The sequence below is a fragment of the Xiphophorus hellerii genome, chromosome 21 (assembly GCF_003331165.1).
Source record: "Xiphophorus hellerii strain 12219 chromosome 21, Xiphophorus_hellerii-4.1, whole genome shotgun sequence".
NCBI classification, from domain to species: Eukaryota; Metazoa; Chordata; class Actinopteri; order Cyprinodontiformes; family Poeciliidae; genus Xiphophorus; species Xiphophorus hellerii.
In genome coordinates this window covers 18,126,119-18,146,567 of record NC_045692.1, presented here as the reverse complement: position 1 = coordinate 18,146,567, position 20,449 = coordinate 18,126,119, and the positions used below count along the sequence as shown (strand labels likewise).

At 39.5% G+C, this 20,449-nt stretch overlaps 1 protein-coding gene across 20 annotated transcripts in view; it reads left to right on the top strand.

Moving 5' to 3' along the window:
- Nucleotides 1-16,529, top strand: part of scrib (scribble planar cell polarity protein) — a 75,828-nt gene extending 59,299 nt beyond the window's left edge. For 6 of the 20 annotated variants that reach the window (XM_032551009.1, XM_032550993.1, XM_032550992.1 and 3 more), the window contains 14 exons: nt 555-671; nt 1,216-1,326; nt 2,272-2,322; nt 3,088-3,255; nt 4,042-4,201; nt 4,295-4,493; nt 4,586-4,675; nt 6,368-6,550; nt 7,488-7,628; nt 8,167-8,306; nt 9,722-9,759; nt 10,117-10,191; nt 12,996-13,047; nt 14,782-16,529. In XM_032551009.1, the coding sequence (XP_032406900.1) occupies nt 555-671; nt 1,216-1,326; nt 2,272-2,322; nt 3,088-3,255; nt 4,042-4,201; nt 4,295-4,493; nt 4,586-4,675; nt 6,368-6,550; nt 7,488-7,628; nt 8,167-8,306; nt 9,722-9,759; nt 10,117-10,191; nt 12,996-13,047; nt 14,782-14,912 (1,656 nt within the window). In that variant the 3' untranslated portion in view covers nt 14,913-16,529. Of the gene's footprint in view, nt 1-554; nt 672-1,215; nt 1,327-2,271; nt 2,323-3,087; nt 3,256-4,041; nt 4,202-4,294; nt 4,494-4,585; nt 4,676-6,367; nt 6,551-7,487; nt 7,629-8,166; nt 8,307-9,721; nt 9,760-10,116; nt 10,192-12,995; nt 13,048-13,126; nt 13,157-14,781 lie in introns of all 20 variants that reach the window. The other 14 variants (XM_032551005.1, XM_032551004.1, XM_032551002.1 and 11 more) reach the window with 11 other exon arrangements.
- The last annotated feature ends 3,920 nt before the right edge of the window (nt 16,530-20,449 follow it).

The following is a 20,449-nucleotide window of genomic DNA, read 5'->3' as shown; positions in this document are numbered from 1 at the left end:
AGACCGAACAGTACGTTTGGTTTGCAGTACCGTAATTCCACCACACTTTGGGCTATCTGACAAATCCCAACGGTTTCTGAAAGGGGAGACATTGCGCTTCCAGGCCAATATCGGGTTATTACGGTAATTTCACCCCCGTCGAAGCTGAGAGTGAAATTAATCTGAGGGGCGCTCTTTTAATAAAAAATAACTTGCATTGAAAGTTTCAGTTATGGATAAATGGACAAATATGTTTACTCACAGGTCAGTTAAAGAACTGCGTACAATTAAAATAAGCAAAAAGAGTTAAGATTAAAATAAATGTGCAGCTGAGGTGGTAAATTAAAGGGGGGAAAAGCACAAGATATTCATTTATTTTAATGCATAAAAATGAGACGTTAAGTAATAATCTCATTGGCTCCAGGGGTTGTCAAAGAAGTAAAAGTTAAATATGTTATTAAAACTCAAATTCTTTCAACCATCAGCATCCATTCATGTTGCGTTATCATTCACTCAAAGTCTCATCCGCTCTGGTGTTTAGCAGTGAAGCTACATCATGTGTCGTCTTTCCCCAGACGCGGCCTGGAGCCATCCAGCCAGTCGGACGCGCGTGGCCCACCGCCTCCCCCGGCACGCCGGAGGGCCGCAGCCCTAACCCCTTTCAGCATGGCCCCTCCCCGTTCAACTCCTCTGTAAGACCCCTCACCTCCACCTCCACGTAGGGCTGGTTTTAACCATTCCTGTGCCGCCGCACGCCCTGAAGTAACCCGACCGCAGTGCGGCGGGTTACCGATGTCTAAAGCGCAAAATTGATTGTTATCAAAGACAGGCGGAGCTGTTATAGTTCATGTCCATTTGCTCTGGGCTCCAGAACCAGATTTAGCTGCTGAAGGTTTCAGCTTTCAGAAACAATCCAGGCAGTGTAATCAGTGAGAAGCTGAGATCTGATCTCAGACCTGCCGGGTTGTTTCATAAAGGTGCCCAGACAGAACAGCCTGCTTCGCCTGCCCAAGCCCTACTGTCCGTCTTTCTCTGCATCGCTCCTCCTCTTCCACATGAAACCAGCCGCCATGCTGCTCACCCCGTCTCCTCCACAGTCGTCTTGAACTTTGCTGGTTTTTTTCATTGTCTGCCCTCTCCATGTCTCTGTTTGTCCTTTCCACCTCTTTTATCATATGGATCCAACCTCCATAACCCACCCCACCCCGACCCCAACCCCTGCTCCCGCCCCTGCAGCCTCGCGCCCCCTCCCCCTCTTCGCCCGACGAGTTCCCAATGAATGTCAAGCAGGCATACAAGGCGTTCGCCGCCGTGCCTCGCTCGCTGGCAGTGCTGGAGCCGCCGCAGGTAGGACGTGCCGACCGGACTCGGACGAGCATGCTGTGCTGACTGGTTCGCTTGCCGCCCCCTCCCCTCCTCACCTGACTGAAGCAGGCGGCCCTAAAGGAAGCCTGCATGTTGTCATCTGTGACGTGCTGTGACATGTGGGATGTCTCCATCGTTGGTTTTTGTGCTCTACTGACTTCATCTGTGAAACTGGTGCTGATCTTCCTCTTGATCCGTTCATCAAGGGTGTCCTTAAAAATCATTAAATTCTCCTATCGAAAATTAAGGTCTTCATTTGAAAAAAATTTAAGTTAGCCTTTAAAGTTGCAGTTACAAAGAGAGAAGGGAAAGGAGCTTCATTTTATTTCACAGATTATCTGTGTCACAAAATTGATAATTTTAACAAATATGTAAAAAAAAAATTTTTTTTGTAAAAGTGAAATACTCCAGCTTTAATATGTTAATCACAGGTTTTAAATTTGTGGAGGCAGGACTACTTATGTAGTTTGTTTTTCTTGCCGGACCTTTCTGTCAGGCAAACGTTTGCATCTTGTACAGGCTTCTTCGTTATGTTCTTTTTACTCGTGAAGGTTCAGGCTGCCAGTAAGTAGTTGCTAATCTACCCTTGCTAACTAGCCAGCTAGCCAGTTTGCTGGACGACGTTTGTCTTTGCCCGTACGATACTACATGCATTTTGTGCTAAAAAAAAAGCCACTACTAACATAAAAAATATGCAATTTTCTTTTGTACATTTCTAATATGATTCAAGTCTTAAATTTCATTCATAATAGTCTTAAAAAGTCTTACATTTGAGTTGGTGAAACCTGCAGAAACCTTGTCATCTGTTCATGTGTCGCTCATTCACCAATGTTTAATCTTGTTTTAATTTTTTTTTCTTGCCTGGTTAGTGTCTCTGTCTTCCTCCTGACTCCTCTGTTAATAATCTTTTTTTTTCTCTGCCAACAGGATCTGTATGGTGTGAGGAACAATTTTCACCCAAAGCAACCTTCACCAGAGGTCAGTAGAGATCAGAAAAAATTTGCAATCTGAAACGTGACACCAAACTCCTTGTTCAATTTATTTATATGCAGTTTAGCATCAGTTCACAACATTTCAAGGTCCTTGACAAAAAGAAAGTAATTTAAACCCAATCATAAATGCATTTCAATTGATCATCATGATCAAACAGAGCATCAAGTTAAGTTTACTTTCAAATTAGCTTAAAAGATTTTAGAAGGAAATGCAGCAGATTGCATTGAATCATTAGCTGCCATAAAATAGCGCAAATTGAATGACAAAAATAAATTTGCTTAATGCAAACATCCCAATTTTGTTTTTGCACTTTTTTTGGTTGTATCAAAATGGATGATTTTCACAAAACTTATGCCAGTCAGATGATCAACAGCCGGGCGATGCTACTGGCGAAAGCAGTGAAGAAGACAACAGGAAGTGGTTGAAGGATGATGGTTGTTTTTGTTTTTGTTTTTTTTGGACATGATGTAGCTGGCTCCACCAGAGCCCTCACAGCATCGTACAGTTCATAAAAAGTTGTGTTGAATACAAATAACAGATTTAGTTATGTTTATTTGAATTGTGTTTTATGGAAGGACTGGTAAAAAGTGAAAGAGTTGAAGTGGAAGAAGTTCGGCTCTCTATAACTTGGTCTGCAGTCCAACTAACGAGGTCAAACCTCATTCCTGCAAAGTTTTGTTTTACATCTTCAAATGGGAACGTTTGCATTCATAGCTGCTCTGACAGTCGGGATTTATCTGGCCTTTTCAGCCTGTGCTGAACGACGAGGTGTTTGATGATAGAAGTGAAGGTCAGGAAGGAGGTGGTGAGGGTCTGACCAGCAGGGTCTCCCCCCGGCTCTCCCTCTCCTCCGATCGACGGGACTATATGAGCCTGGCTGCCGTGCCGCGCTTCTCTAGAACCTCCATGGAGCAGCAGGTATCCTCCGCCTCCGCGGCCGGAGCGACCCGACCGTTGTCTGGGGTGCTTGGCTTTGACCGGTGGTGGTTTCTGCTGTCAGCTACCGGCTTGACTTACAGCGGCTCTGAAATCAACTTCATGGTGTTGGGTTTTATTTAACTTCTTTCCTCTTGACTTTCCTTTTGGTTATGATGAATCGATTACTGAAATAATCATTAACTTATTTAGTAATTGTTAACTGAAATATACAGACTTAAAAAAAAGGCAATTTGCTGAAAGAACAACACACTCAGAGCAGCAATTAAGACAAAACTGGACAAAAAAATAGATATATTTTGGATTTAAGATGCATGTTCGACCCAAAACTTTCACCTAGTTTAAATTCTGTAAAATTGAAAAAAAAAAAATTCCTTTAAAGCACCTTTTGTTATCAAGTTATTAATCTGTTAATCCGGAAATAATCATCAGATTAGACCTAAACTGAATTAAGTCAAACAGGAAGAATGTTTAAAGCATTTTTTGCTGTAAATGATGGTGTAAAGAAGTGTTTATTTTCTTATTTAAAAACAAAATTATTTGTTTACATGCATCTTTTAAAAGATTTCTAATGTAGTATACAAAAGGTTTTTAATGAAAACTTTTGAATATGACAATTTTTTTCATCCGATTAATCATCAGAATAATTGATTACAAAAATAATCATGAGTTTGCATCCCCACTTCCATCTTTTGGCAGCAAATACATTGACGCAGCTTTAATTCCTGCCGTTTATCGTCTCGTCCTCCTGCTGTTTTTTTCCGTCAGAGTCCGTCTTTTGGAGGTAAGAACAGCCCCGAGCAGCGCTCGTTCAGGGACAGACAGAAATATTTTGAGATTGACGTGAAGCAGCAGACGCCAGAGAAACCCAAACCCAGAGTCTCTCTCGTCGGAGAGGATGACCTCAAGAAAATGAGGGAGGAGGAAGGTTTGTTTTCAGCCTCCCAGAACCAATAAAAACAAAAAGCCGGAGATGTCTTTCCTCGAGTTTACCCGTCTCTGTCTCTTTGTTTCCTCCCAGAGAGGAAGTTTGAGCAGCGAGCGCGGGAGTACCTGATGGACGAAGAGGATGAGGATGAGGAAGAAGACCTGGCTAAACAGGTGGAGCACATGAAGGCTACAGGAAAGGTTTTGTTAGACGGGGTTGAGTACAAGGTTGAGCCCGTTTCTACCCCATCTCAGCACTGCTCCACTCCACTGAGCTTCACCGGCAGCTCCGGGTGAGAATCTGGCATTATTTGAGTTTCAATCTTTTCCATTTTGACTTTCTTTTTCAAACTGGCTTTTGATTTATTTGTTTTTTTCTCTGCAGGCCTTCTTCGGTAGATGGGAAGGGCGACTCTCAGAGAAATTCACTGGAGGACAGCTTCAGGTTGGAGCAGAGACCAAACTCCATGACGGGGTGATTACAGTTTTTAAAAGTTATTTCTGAATGTCTACAAGTGTTAGCCGCCTTATACATTTATATATACTCAAGTAAACATATTTTTACTCAAGTAAAAGTAAAAAGTAGCTGTCCAAGAAATTACACAAGAGTAGGCCTGTCACAATAACAAGTTTTGCTGGATGATGATATTGTTGTTTTAAGACCATTTTAAGTAATATATTAATAATGACATAAAAATGCAAGTTGACGCTTTAGGACAGGGGTGTCAAACTCATTTTCGTCTTGGACAAAATCAAGATCATAAATGTTCTTAAACTTCTTAAAATTAAATAATGTTGAACATCTTTTCATTGTTCAGTCCCTCCAGGAGTTTGTGATTGTTTTTGGGATTTTTTGCTGTCAAAATCATTGATTTAGAAATATTTGCAATTTGGAATTTTGCAATATTTGCGCTTATGTATGACGTTACATGTGATTTTTTGTTACTTGCCATTTCGATCACTGACTGACATCAAATAAGTAAGAAATACTGCCTCCGGGGCGTGCTGTGGTGGCGCAGGGGGTTAGCACGCCCCATGTTTGGAGGGCTTAGTCCTCGACGCGGACGTCGCAGGTTCGACTCCCGGACCCGACAACCTTTGCCGCATGTCCTCCCCCCTCTCCTCACCCTCCTTCCTGTCTGCCTACTGTAGAAAAAATACGAGCCACTAGCGCCGCAAAAACTCTTCGGAGAAAAAAAAGGAAAAAAAAAGAAATACTGCCTCCTACAGGAGAGAGTTAGCATCACTTAAATCAATGTTTTTCCACAATATTTGCTGAAAATTTGCATTAAACTTACAGTTATGCATTAGCATGAAAAAATGCTGGGACCTGTTGACTTTATGTGAATTTCCACAATTGTGGAATCTCAGAAAACTGGAGAGACCAATTGATGTAATTTAGCATCTGGAGTCCAGAGGGCCACATAAAAAGCTATGGTGGGCCACATTTGGCCCCCGGGCCTTGAGTTTGACACATGTGCTCTAGGAGATTAATAATAAACTTAAATTTGTAAAGAACATTTAACACTGCAACCGGAAGACATTTTAGACATAAAAAATAAAACACAACAACCAAAAACAATAAATAAAATGGAAATAAAAACCATACACATCCGAAACCATAAATAATATGGATAATAATGTCTTAATGGTTTTTGAACCTTTCAAAACATATTAATCATCAGAATGGAAATTATTGAGTACATACATTTAATTGATTAATTGAGACGGGGTTACTCAAGAGTAAAAAGGTATTTGAGTAACTAATCAAAACATCCATCATTTAATATTTAAAAATTACATAGTAAGATTGGCAAGAATATAAAGTTATGTGGAAATTTTGGCATTTTAAGGACTGAAATGAAAGTAATTAATATAAATAACAAAATAAAGTGAAAAAATAATTCCTAATAATTTTTTTTAAATATAAACCTTGAACAATATGAAACTGTAACAAAAACTGCGGGTTTGTCATTCAGTGAAGTTAGTCACAGTGAATGGAGTATCCAGACATTTTATTCAAGTAAGAGTAGCAATACTTCATAATTAAGTTACTCAAGTAAAAGTAAAAAGTACTACATTGTAAAAATTCTTCTAAAAAGTTACTAAAGTAAATGTAACTAGTTGCTACCCAGCTCTGACCTCTACTGATGCTCCATCTCGTCAGTCTGGTGTCGTCTTACCCTGGAGAGTCGGCGGCTCCCATCCGCACGGCCAAGGCGGAGCGCAGACATCAGGAGAGGCTCCGCATGCAGAGCCCTGAGCTCTCCGTGGCCCCGGATAAGGACCTGTCCCCTGCAGAGAAACGAGCGCTGGAAGCTGAGAAGAGAGCCATGTGGCGGGCGGCACGGTAACTGAAGCAAAAATACAAATATGATCACTTAAAACTGACATAGCAATGATTAGACATGAAAACAGAAATATTTCTTCAATTCACGTTCTTTTTCTGAGTTCATAGAATAAATGCAATGTGAAAGACTAAACTAGGGGTCTGCAACCTTTACCGTACTCCTATGTCAGAGGTTTTCATGGAGTTAATTGCATAAAATTTCCTCAAGACGATTACTAAAAAGTAGAAGCAGAGATATGCTTTTTTATCCCATCGAAGAAAATTTATCCATTTTGTTTGTTTTAGGTCTATTTTTAGATCTGCTTTTCTTATTAGTTTGGAAAATATATACTTTTTTTTGTTATAATTTTCCACAAATATCTAATTGAAAAAAAAATTATCTGTCTTTTTTTCAAAAGTTTTAGGTCTTTATTTTAAAACTTAAAACTAGAAATAAAATTGTTTAATTATCAAAGAAAAATTCTTTAGTAGATATTCATAAAAAAACTTGTTGCTCTAAACTGTTTTTTTTTAATAGTGTGATTTACTAAACTGCACACAGTCGCTGCATTTAAAAGTAGAGAAAATAGCAGAAGTATTTCCAGTCATACTGTCAGTTTTGTCGTTTTATTTGCCGTCTATAACTGAAATTTATCATGACAATAAATTATTTTTCTTAGAAGAAATTGTTCCCGATAAATGCATCAGTCCACTTTGTCTTTTGCTGAGTATTTGTTTGGTCTGTTTCCTTCTCCCTAATGTCACGTCTAATATGTATTTATTATTCCTGGTTTTCCTAATTTTCAGTGTTTTATCTTCCATTCTTGGGTTTTCTTCTCTTTTTTCTGTCTGTTTCCCTTTCTGTCTCCTCCTCATCCTTTTCCTTCATCCTGAAATTCCTTTCCTTTTCCTCCCGGCCCCTCTGTCGCCTCCCGTCTGTGTGGCCTGTGGGGCTCAGGCCCTATGGCCTAGAGGAGGATGTTAGACAGTATGAGCAGGACCTGGCAAAGAGGCTCTACCAAGCCCGAGTGAGGGCCTCTCAGGGTGCAGCCCCCCATGCTTCCTCCTCTACCTCCTCCTCTGCAGCCTCCCAGCTCAGGTCTGCTCCTCGGCTCCGGCCGCTAGGGCCAGACGCGCGGCATCATGGGGGTGTGCTGGGGTGCTTTGGTTTTTCCGTATTTTGCTATAGAGGCCAGATCCAGAAAGGTCCAAGCAGTAACACTAACAGTGCTTCTGTTGCCTTTCTACTTCTGTTTTTTCTTTTTTTGCTTCTGCACGTCCTTTGTGTTTTGTCTCTAGTTCGGTTTACCCCAACCTTTCCCTCCTCTGTCTCGTCCTTCCCGTAGAGCTCTTCTTTTCTTTGTGCCTTGCCTTTCTAGCGGTATGTGTATTAACACATGGCCCGCATTAAGTTTGCAAGCTGATGAGGGTAAACCTACAGGCAGTAGGTCGTCCTTTTCCTGGAATGCCTTCCTTTATTTCTTTCATAAAATAAGACGATCACAGCAAACCAGGACAAGGAGCACCCGACATTAGTAGTGAATGGCCTACAACTTCCTCTGGAGTTTCTTGTCCTTGTTTCACGCCTCCGCCTTGGTGTCAGAGGACTTCCTTGAACCTGGTTGTTTCCTGTGTAGAATGAAGTCTCTGGAACAAGACGCACTGAAAGCTCAGATGGTCATTGCCAAAACTCGGGACGGAAAGAAGCGTGGGACACTAGACCAGCTGACGGAGTCCCCGTCGCCGGCTCCGACGCCGTCTCCCACCCCCATGGAAGGTGAGACTTAAATCTCAGATTTAAGTCTGATATCAATCAATTTTATTTAAAATTTTTGCTTGCTTTTTTTTCTGAAGAAGAAATGATGGAAAATATTTTGAAAATGTGGCTTTTCTTTTAGTCATCCCTTCTCTGAGTTGTATGACGGAGAATTAGGGCCTGGCAACAAGAATTTTTTTTATTCCACCAAATATTGATTTCTGAACTCTTCCTGAGTTAAAACATTAGCTTTGTTGTTTCTAAATGAACATAACCGTGTTTTCTTTGCATTATTTAAGGACTGAAAGCACTGCATCTTTTCGTGAATTTGACCATTTCTGCCTTTTCTGCAAATAAATACTACATTTTTGCTTGGAGTTTCGGAAGCATGTTGTCAGTACTTCATAGAATAAAAGAACAATGTTTGTTTTACTCAAACATATACCTATTAGCAGTAAAAACTGAGAAACTGATCATTTTAAGTGGTCTCTTACTTTTTCCCAGGGCTGTAGTAATAACATTAGCAGAAAAAGACACAATAGAGAAAACATCCTAAAAGTGCGAGAAATAATCGTTTTAATAAGAAAAAGCTAAGTTATTAGGATCTGCAACTCGGTTCGTGTAGCTCTTTCTTCAAAACAGAAAGTTGCACAATTGTTTCAAACTTGTCCAACTTACAATTTGATGCTGATGTGCTAAAAAAATTAAGCATTTCTATTCAGTATTATCTTCACAAGATGCTCAACATTCCTCATTTCAATTTTTAATTTTTTATGTTGGAGTTCTGATAAAATTACATATTTATTCTGATAATGTTACAAATTTATACTCATTATTTGAACCGTATTCTTGTAATAAAACGAAATAATTGTAGCCTGGCCCTAATGGTCCATCCTAACGTTGAATTCAAAGTCCAAATAAATAGAAGCTTGTTAAACAAGATGACGGCCTTGGGCATACTGACATCACGGGGAATCCATATTTTTCAAAAACCAAAAACTTTGATTTATTGCAAGCCCTAGGAAAATGTGCAACTTATCATCTCAAACGTATTTTTGAACTTTCATCACATTTAGCTTAAAACTACAAACTTGACAGAGCAACGCAAACTATTGCATTAATGTTATATAAAAAGAAGACAGTGGTTTTCAAAATACTTTTGATGTAGAAATCTGAAAAGTGTGGAGTGTTTGTGTATTTATCCTTCAGCTTAAAATCTTTTAGATTTTTATTTGTAAAAAGAAAATGTCGTCTTTTCATCTCCTCTTCCTGCTGATCCTCTGCTTAGCGCTGCTTTCTGTATTTTGAGCTTGTAATGTGACAAAATGTGGAAAAATTCTGCACTCTTACAAGACGCTGCGTGTTTATGATGATGATGTATAGAAAGGTTGAAATGTCGTGTTGACTAAAACATGTTTTTTTTTATTTCCTGACAGAGCTCAGTCCTCGAGCATTAACCTCTCCAGGCAGGCTGGTAAGCGTCACCCTTTGATTTTACTCCTCTTCACCCTTTGAGGTTTTCTTGCTTTAACTTGGAGAGCTTCTTTAAATAAAAGTTTTTTTTAACGTTAAGTCCAGTTTTTAGAGCTTTAAGATCAAAACCAGGTTCTTCGTTGATGAGCTGGTGAGAGGACATTTCCTACATTGCCATAAATCCACCATCCTGCTTGATGTCAGTAAACTGACACACATTGCTCTCCATCATTTGCCTCCGCTGGTTCACCCATTAGCCTATTTGCCTCCTCTTCCTCTCTATTTTCCCCCCACTCTCCTGTTTTCATCCTCCACCTCTCCCTCGCTTTTTGCTCATCCCTGTTTGCTATCCTTCTAGTCCCTGTCATCAAAGAAGTTTGACTACCGACAGTTTGCCGCCATTCCTTCTTCCAAACCCGTATACGACATTCAGGTATTGGCTGCATGCTCAGCTCCGGGGGGCCGCCGCCCCATCCCGCCCCGGCCTCTTCCCTCCCTCTTTACCCCCCTGGCTTTCCCTGCTGCCTCCCCTCAAGTTACTGTTGATCAAGAGGCATCAGTGTGGCTGCAGTCTTGGTCGTGGCTCAGTGGTAGACGTGTGGTGCACTAACTTGTACTTCACAAGAAAAGAAACGTTGAAATAATGCTCTCTTTCTCTCATATAAAAACATTATCAGTAACCATTCACAGCTTTATATAACTCTATGCTAACTAATCACTATGAAACGGTGAAACTTGCCTGCTGCAGACATGGACTTTCTGATTCCACTAACCTGAATCGGTTATGGCTACAAATCCAGCATCTCTCTCACTCTCTCGTTCACTCCCATCCTCCTTGTCCATGCATGGGTCATGACATTTCAGACAGAAGAACTTCTTCTCATCTTCTTGCTCTTTAAAACTTTGGTGTCCTCCTTTTGTTGTCATTTTGTTCCCTTATGGACGAGTGAAACTAATTAGCTTGCAGCCAGGAGAGTGTAGGAGAGGTGATTTGATACCATCTAGTGGTCAGAGTGTGAACTACACGTGTTTCAGGAAGGCAATGGGGCCAACTCATGGATAAACTCAGTAAATAATCTAAGTTGTGCAATAAAAATATATATTTTTAGGCTCACTACCATCTTCTGCACCTTATATATTAGAAGAGACGATATGTGACCAAAATTCTCACTTATTTCTAATTTTAGGTTTGAAGCTTTTTAGCGACACTAGGCAACTAAGGAAAGGAAATGAGTGACACTAGTATTAATATGCAATAATTTAGAAATGGTGAATTTATTTTGCTTTTAGAACTTTGCATCTAAGGCAGGAGTTTAAAACCTATTTTTATTTCAGGCCACATTAAGATCACGAATGTGCTTAAAGAGCCAGTTGTGGCAAAATGTACTGATAAAATGACACATAAAGCTGTTAAAATAGGAATAAAAAGTTAAATAATTCTGAACATATTTTTGCATTAATGTAATTTGGCAGAATACAGACAAACGCTGTATTGTTTTTGATAGATGAAAACAATATTTAGACACACAATGAGCAGGAGTCTGTGACCTGTACAATCCAGAGTCATTTTAGGCCTTCGTCCAGCAAAATTAAAGCCGCAAATGTTAGCTGACCTTTCGTTAAACATCTGTGGTAGTAAATTTGTTGCAATTTTTAGTGAACAATCATACTTCTAGCTTTAAGTTTTATGTAGAGGAAATGTTATAAATACATTTTCTTCACGATCCTGATATTTGTGAAAGTTACAAAGAAAAAAGCACAGAATTTCCCACATTTATAGATCTATAAATATATTATCAGGACGTTTAGCATCAATATATTAGCAGAGCGTTTAGCATCATTCTGGAAATTGCATTAAATTAAAAATAAGACCTGGATTTATTTACCTCTATTTAAGAAGTTGTGATCAGTTTTAGACAGTTATCTAAAATATATTGAAATTCAGTTTGTAAAACTGATTTAATGTTGGAAAAAATCGGAAAGAAATTCCTGGAACTGTGCAGCAAAGGAAATTTACTGAATTTAGCTTGAATTAAAACACTAATGATAAAAAAAACATCTACTTGACTATTGCTCAGTCTTACTTGAGCAATAGCAGCATCAATAAAATAATCAACATATTGATTTTGAACAGTCTGTCTCATTCCTTAAAGTGGATCTAATTAGCATCATATCCAAATTTATACTACTAGTAGGTACAAGGTTCAAACTTATAATCTCTAAGTAATTTAACATTTGATTGACTGTAAAAACACCTGTAATATTTTTGCACGATTGGGTATAAATTCAGGCATTAAAGGGTTGAGAATAATTTCATAATGTCTCCTGTGGAGGAGAGGATGCAGGGGAAACCTGTGGTTGTCCCGGCCTTTGGGTCTTGTTCGTGTGCGTCTGTCGGTTTCAGCGTCGGGTTCAGTGTGGCGTCTGATCTGTTGGCAGTGACGTCTGTTTGCTTCATTTGGTTTTAGTACGTTTACATGTTGTATCTTTGCTTATTACGGATGGTTGGTAATTTCTGATCTTCATATAAACTCAGAAACTAATGTGTTTGTACCACAAGGTGGCAGTAATGCACCAAATGTATTTCTAGTGGACCTATTAACCAAAATTCACATTTTGCACATTTTTATACTTCCATTAGGTCTCAATTGCTTGTAAAAACAGCCTAAGCACTTAAAATAACCAAACAGCCAAAAACAGTTCCTTTTTTTTGTCAATAAGTATTTTTATGGGTGTCTGGAAAATGAACCCTTTCGAAAATCTCCAGAATGTATCATCACAAATCAGCAGGCACTACACTATTACCTAGCAACACCAGAGAAGCCCAGCCCGTAACCTAGCAACCCAGCTGAGCTCCGGCATGTTTGGTCAGCTGGTTTTATCGCTGTATGTACAATGACTGCTGGAACTGTTTTGTTGTTGACTTGCCTCCAGAAACCACTTGCTGCATCCTTGTTGGTTGTGCAGGAAGCTCCACTTCTGCTCTTCTAGGGTATACAATTGTATAATTGGGCATCTGCTTGCAGCCATTTTGACAACTTCTACATCGATTCTCCTGTTTGGGTTTCTGGTGGCAGTGGGGTTGTGGTAGAGTAGATAATCTTCTGAAGGTTCAATGACGGGTCGCTACCCTGCCAGCTCCTCTACTCAAACGGTGAAAGATGACTGTGGGACACAGGTTATTAAAGCATTTTATCACCATCTCCCTGTTATTCATTAAAGCCTGTTTTTTCACAGACCCCTGATGCAGCAGAGGAAGTGCAATACATCGACGCCTCCAGTAATGCTGGTATGTACGGTTTCATTTTGCACTGAAACGGATTTCAAAAATTGTTTTACCTCAACCTGTTCTATTCCCTTTAATTCAGGTAACTACCAGGACTAAGCAGCTCATATTGGTAGGATCCTGTGTGCATGTGTGTGTTGGCTGGATGTGTGAGGGGAGTTTGTTCGTGTCGGTCTAACCTGCAAGTTGTGTGGCAAAGCTTGGGTTCAGGTTCTTCTGCTTCTGCTGTCCTGATCTGCAAAATGTATGTTTGGTCAGAACCATTGCAAGGTGGCTCTAAAGACTTCAAGTCTTTCTTTCAAGAAACTGCAGTTCATGTTAATGTTGCATCTGTTTGGGTTTTTGAGTAAAATTGTCTATTTATCTGTTTTATTTGAGTAAAATTGTCTATTTATCTGTTTTATTTGAGTAAAGTTGTCTATTTAGCTGCTTTATTTGAGTAAAGTCGTCTATCTGTTTTATTTGAGTAAAATTGTCTATTTATCTGTTTTATTTGAGTAAATTCGTCTTTTTAGTTGTTTTATTTGAGTAAAGCCGTCTATTTAGTTGTTTTATTTGAGTAAAATTGTCTATTTATCTGTTTTATTTGAGTAAATTCGTCTTTTTAGTTGTTTTATTTGAGTAAAGCCGTCTATTTAGTTGTTTTATTTGAGTAAAATTGTCTATTTAGCTGTTTTATTTGAGTAAATTCGTCTTTTTAGTTGTTTTATTTGAGTAAAGTCGTCTATTTAGCTGTTTTATTTGAGTAAAATTGTCTATTTAGCTGTTTTATTTGCAACGGAGATGTGGCCAGTTTATAGAGACACACCAGTTATTGTTCTTCTATTGGCCAGATTCCAGTTTCAGATAAATTTTTACAGGCAACAACCTTGATGAACTGTCAATTTGTCTGTCAAGCACACCAGAGATGCTGAAAATGTCTTTCCTCTTTAATTACTTCCACACTAAAGAGTGTTTAAAGCACATATAAAGTCTTTAAATTTGCCTACTAATGCATCTGTATTGTGTTTGCGTATTGGATTTAAGCTGGATGAGCTCTCAGTACTTCAATAACTGCATGGATTTGTTTTTAGGTTGAACTAATAATTAATGAGGTCTTTAACACTGTCCCTGAAAGGACTTCGGGATCCTTTGGACTCATGTAGAAATGCATAAATTTGACACCCAAGCAATGTCTGCAAATAACAACAATAGACGACGAGGCCTCTTCTCTCAGTATATTAGGGGTTAACTTTTGCTTCAAAAATTTATCAGATGGCACGCTGGAAAAGACTTTTGTTGTGCAAAAGGGAGTTAGATTATCACTGAAATGGTCTAATCCTAAAATAGCTTCTCAGTGCAAAACATTTTACTTTATTTTTTTCAAAGAACTTGAAAGCTGAATGAGTATAACAGACCTGTGCACCAATCTGATGGTTGAGTGACGCAGATAACAGGTTAAAAACAAATGTTTTTGTTGTTGTGCTCATATGGCTGCAATTAACTCAATAAAAAATTACAATTAAAAACACAACAGGAACCTTAAAGTGGGACCTGAATAAATCTAGCCGTCCTCTCTGGTGCATGTAAACAGAAATGATTTGAAATCTGGGTTTTCTCGCTGCTGATTCTGCTGTTTTCTAGCTGCTGCTGCTCAGTGTGGGACGCGTCTTGCAGGTTTCAGGGCGGTTTCGACGCAGCTGTTTATCAAAAGAACACATTTAAAAAGTATTTTTGTGTTGCTTTGTGTTTCTGCAGGGCACGGCCCTGAAGTGGAGGCTCCCATCCCGCTGCCCGCCACCTCGGCCCTGGAGGAGATGGCCCTCTACAGCAACAAACGCAAACTGAGGCAGGGCCGCCGCAGCCTGGAAGCCGCTGTGCCGACGTAACACAACCAAAAACATTAACCCAGAGAGGTCGGCTCTCCAAATATAACCACTGCAAAGACTCTGAAGCTTTTAGTCGCCACATAGATACTCACTTATATCCTGCGTGCCAGTCTTGCCTTTATAGTCTGTGGGTGAGTCGGCGAGCTCCGTACCTGGACGGGACGAGTCGCTGTGGTTAGCTAGGATTGCAACTTGCAGATGAATTATTTTCTTAAATCTTCTGTTTGCCTCGTAGATCAGATCTATTTTAACTTGAGGGTGATCAAAGTTTTTAGTTTTCTTTTTTTTTTTTTTTATATCGCTGCACCATTGTGATGTCGCTGTTATGAAAAAAAGCATAGTGGAAACAGGAAATGAGAAGAAATGGGTTATAGTTTTACTAACTTCAGCGATTAGATTGTAAAGTGTCTGTTTTTAATGATTTGGGGTGTAAATATTAACTGAGGAGGGAACAGCTTGCTACCTTCATCGTCGCATATGGTGGAAAATCGTTTCTCTTGAAGCACATATCGTTTATTCACTGCCACTATATCATAATTTATTATCATTTTAGACGAATCGAAGGCCTTCATTCTACATTTTTAATCCTTTTGAACTCAAGATGAGTTCCTAATACTCATCTGCATATCACTACTTATATTTACTTTATAAAAACACTTAAATTACAGGAGGAATTGTTGTAAACATGATCTAACTGTTTCAAAGAACGCATCTACTTGCTGGTTTCTCTCATCCCTGCAGCCTCTGTTCAGACTAACCCTCGTTACATTCCCCTACAGAGAGGACAACTACACTGGACACAGCAGCAGCAAATACTCCCCAATTGAGAGTATTAATACTTGGGATCATGCATTTTATCATTTATCAATGGTACTTACCCTTCTAAGGGTATTGTGTGTTTTTGAATTTTTTATTATTTTTTTTTTTAAATCAATGTGAACCGTTAATGCTACCCTAGCATCTTTTGCGTTATCTGGCTATATATTTTTTTTAACCACAGTGATTTGAAGGTAGCAGGGAGTTTTATTTTTCCAACTATGGTTAACTTAAATCTGATGCCACTGAAAAAAAAAAATCATTTATCGTGTGAATAATGTACAAAAACTGTAAGGAAGAAGAGAAAATATGGGTTGGAAACTGAGCCTGTCTGGACTGCTGAAGCATCTGGGTGAGGTTGAGGCTTGGTGTTGGGATGCTCTCCATGTAAACTGGGAGAGCTGCAAAACATTCTGCAGAATCACAGCATCGTAGCATTTTGTTAATTTAATCTAGGGTCTATGATTACTTTTCCATGTTGCTCTCACTGACTGAAATTCAGTTTATCATTTGCTGTTTGTTTTTTTTCTTATTTTATTTGTAGGCAACTACTTTTTTTTTTTTCCCAGAAGAGTTTCACTACATTGATGCCGTGTTTTTATGTTTTCTGTGTTTCTTATTTTTGTCTTGAGTTCTTTTTGAGGGTTTTAACTTGCTAACAGGCCAGAGGGTTTGGGGTCAGACGTCCTAGGGTCAAGGGTTATAGCTCATATAAGACTGTAACTAGTGAATTTGTACAACCAAAGAAGTCTATTTTGTGGTTCAGGAATAATAAATTTTACTTTTCATTTAAGAAGCTAATCCAGTCTGTTGTCGTTTGTGCTTGGACAGCATGTGAAACAAAAAGAACGTAAAGTTAAGGTGTACTCCCCACCTGTGAAATTATAAGTTTGTGGAAACTTTCCTTGTCTCAGATATTACAGAATTATAATTATGAGGAATTTATACTTTAGATTCAATTAAAAGTACTGAACTTAAACATGGTACATTATAAAAGTTACTCTATGTAACGTTTATAAAGAAAAAAAATTACATGCATTTGTTAAAACTGTCACTATGACGTGACATAGTGACAGGGATTGTTTGAATCACTAGTAGGAGACTAGGGATGCAAACTGCCTGAAAATACACGAACCGCAAAGGTTAAAGAGCTGGAAAAGCAAAGTAAAAAACTACGAGAGGAGAATGCTGATCTTAAAAAGAGGCTTAGAGAATTAGAAAGGTACAGAATGAAATGGAGCCTTCGCATTAAAGTTCTGAAGGAGGAGAAAGATGAAGACGTCAGGGCTCTAGTCATATATACTCATCGTTCACATCGTTCCTGAATCTGCGTCACGGCTGAAGGAGGACGTGGACGTTGTTCACCAACTGGGACGAAGGATGGAGAACAAACACATTAACGTCATAGTGCTATTTACACCAAGATTATTGAAGGAAGAAATCTGAAGAAGACCAAAAAATCCACTTATTGCAAGGAACTGGGCATCCGGTTTGCTAAAATGCTACCCAAAGAAGCCTGGGAGGAGGGAAATCATCTGTGACTGCAGATTGATCAAGCCAGGGGAGCCTGGAAGGTGGCCTACTTCCATGGCCCCTTTGGACATATAAATGGACGCCAAATCTGACTGGAAGGTATCTATACTGAATGAGGTGGAGATGTAGATTTTATAAAAGGACCTGCTGCTCCAACGCTTCAGCTTAAATTTTTCTATAGCTAACTTACTGAATATCATTTTGTGGTAATCAATTTAACTGAGTTTTCTTTTTCATTCAAGGAGCTTTTTTTGTTCATAATGTTGAATTCGAAAATGTCATTTATTTCACTCAATGTTAGCATATCTAGCTACTAGGAATAGAGAGTTCTGGCAAGATGGCGTGCCGAGCAATCCCCAAATAACAGTTCATGAACTTTAGAGTCGTTTCCACAGTAAGCCTCCCAGGAATATGGTGGAAAGTGAGCTGGCTTTGCTTTGCCTAGCAACATAGCATACATTAAATACTTCCACTGATGGACTCTGATGATGTCAAAGTGTTATGATGTCATAAGGGACAGAAGCCTTGAATGTATTGCATCTAAATCAAACTTGCAGAACTCAAGTAGCAGAACGGACGTTGAATTTCCATATTAGATTTAACATTGCATTTTTTTTATAGTTTGGCACTGGCTCTGGATCGGTTAAAAAATTTTAAAGAAAGACCTGAAATGCATAATAAGGACACTGCATTGGAGCAAGAGTTAAAAATAGCTCATAAACAAAATGAGCTTCTAAATGAGAAAATTGATTCGCTCACCAAAGCGCTAAACTGGACTCTCAGACAAAACAAAAACCTGGAATGTGAGCAAATCAAAAAGTTAAAACAACAGATAGAGAAGGAGAGTTCCCAAAGAAGTCAGTTGTCATCTGAGGTTGAACAGTACAAAAATGAAGTCGAAGAGCTTCAAACCTCTTTAAAAAACTTTGAGAGGAATTCACAACAGCGAGTTAACAGGATGTTGGAAGATAGAGACCAAGTTTTGTCTCAAAGCACAGCAGACAAAGTTGCAATTGAAAAGTATAAAAAAGAAGTCAAGAGACTTCAGAATGAGACGTCCCAAAAGAACGACAAAATCAGCAATAAAAATCAGGAGATTATCAGTGAAAATGACAAGTCTAGATGTCTTGAAGTTCTGGAAAAACAGTTGAAAGAGGCAGAGAAGGAAAATAAAATTCTTGTCAAAAATCCTTTTGAGCTGGAGAGAGAAATTACATCCTTAAATTGTCAGGTAAAGGCACTAACTGAAACCAAGCAGAGGGATCAAGAACTCATTAAAGACGTCACTGAAGAACTGTTTAGGGTAAAAAAAAAGTACAAGAAGATAAAATATGAGGATTTGACGGACTCCATAAAGCGCAAAGAGGCTAAAGTAGAAGATGATATTGCAGTGGAAGAACCTAAAAATGAAAGCAGAGTTGAAACAAACGATAAACCTGTTGAAGAATCAAACCTCCAGCTGCCCAATACACAGTCAGTGCATTATCAAAGTACTTTGCCTCTGGGTGAAGGCAAGTTACTGCCAGATCTTAAAGGCCACCTCACAACACAAGGCAAGTTAAAACAACGTAAGCCAATGCCACCCAGCGAAAGGAAGCCTGAAAAGATGCCGTTTAAAGTGGCAGGCAGGAAGCTTGTTCTCCAAGAAAACTGAACGGAGAAAAGATAGTGGTCAACCTGGCAGGCGTGCCACACTAGATAAGAATGTTAAAGTTACCTTTATGAAAGAAACAAAATATTATGAGGTGTATTTGTGAGCATACACCTGGGGGCTGGGCTTTAACCCATGGAGCCCAGACGGGCACAGCTGAAGAGGAGACGTGTTTCCTTCTTCACATGGGCTCACCACCAGTGGGAGAGACATCAGGGTGGGGTGCAGCCCACCCTGATGAAAGGGTGGCAGCTGAAGGTGGGGACCTTGGTGACCTGATCCTGAGCTACAGAAGCTCCCTGTACGACCAGTGTCAGAGTCTGATCCTCATTGCCGGCACTAACTCGGGCTCGTTTCCAGTGAGAGTTGGACTCCGCCAAGGCTGCTCTTTGTCACTAATTCTATTCAATACTTTTATTGACAGAATTTTAGGCACAGCCAAGGTGTTGAGGGGATCCGATTTGGTGGCCTTAAGATCGCATCTCTGCTTTGTGCAGAAGATGTGGTCCTACTGCCTTCATCAGGTCTTGATCTACAGCTTTCACTGGAGCGATTCGCAGCCGAGTGCGAAGTGGCCGGGATGAGGATCAGTGCCTCCAAATCCGAGGCCATGTTCTTGAGCCGGAAAATCTGCTTAGGATGCCTCCTGGACGCCTCCCTGGTGAGGTGTTTCAGGCACGTCCCACCGGGAGAAGGCCAAGGGGAAGACCCAGGACATGATGGAGGAACTATGTTTCTCAGCTGATCTGGGAACTTCCGGACCAAGTGGCTGGGGAGAGGGAATCTGGGCCTCCTTACTTGCAGCCTGCTACCCCTGCGATCCGCAGCTGTCACGAGTGCTAAAGCTACTATTTGCTCTGTGCGCTTTCACGTGGAAAAGTGGGCGTTTCCCAACCCTTCCTTCATCTTCCTATGAAATACATGAATGAAACCTAAAATTGATTTTTCCCATTTATTTAATTTTAAAATTTTTATTTATATGAATTATTTTCATTTTGCTCCTTAAAATGCCCAAATTTCCACATAACTTTATATTTTGACCTGTCTGATGATACATACGTTTTTGTAATTATGTAATTATTAATGCCTTATCTTTGCTGTTGGGGAAAGATAAGGTAACCGCTGAGGAATCTATTCAAACCAAGACTTATAAACAGAAACATCAACATAACGCACTTCCTCCATCAGCTGAAACGCATCATCAGAACCAGAAAGATGAAAGTTTTACCTCTGTGAGCCTCGGTCTCTGGATGCAGTGAACGTACGGCTCCGGAGTAGTTTCTATTTGCTCATCCATCGTTTTATAGCAAATGGCGCAATCCATCAGTGGCTGTGGATAATAAAAATAAAAAACTCAAAATGCACTGTTCCAAATGATTATGCAGAGCAGATTTTCTAAACATTTTATGGATTATAAAGAACTGCAAACAGTCATTCTTTGAATGTGCAGCATTACGTGGTCATATGTGCTAAAATCAAAAGCTATTTCAATCAAAAACATCTTAGCAGACCGAGTTACATGTTAACGTAGGACCCC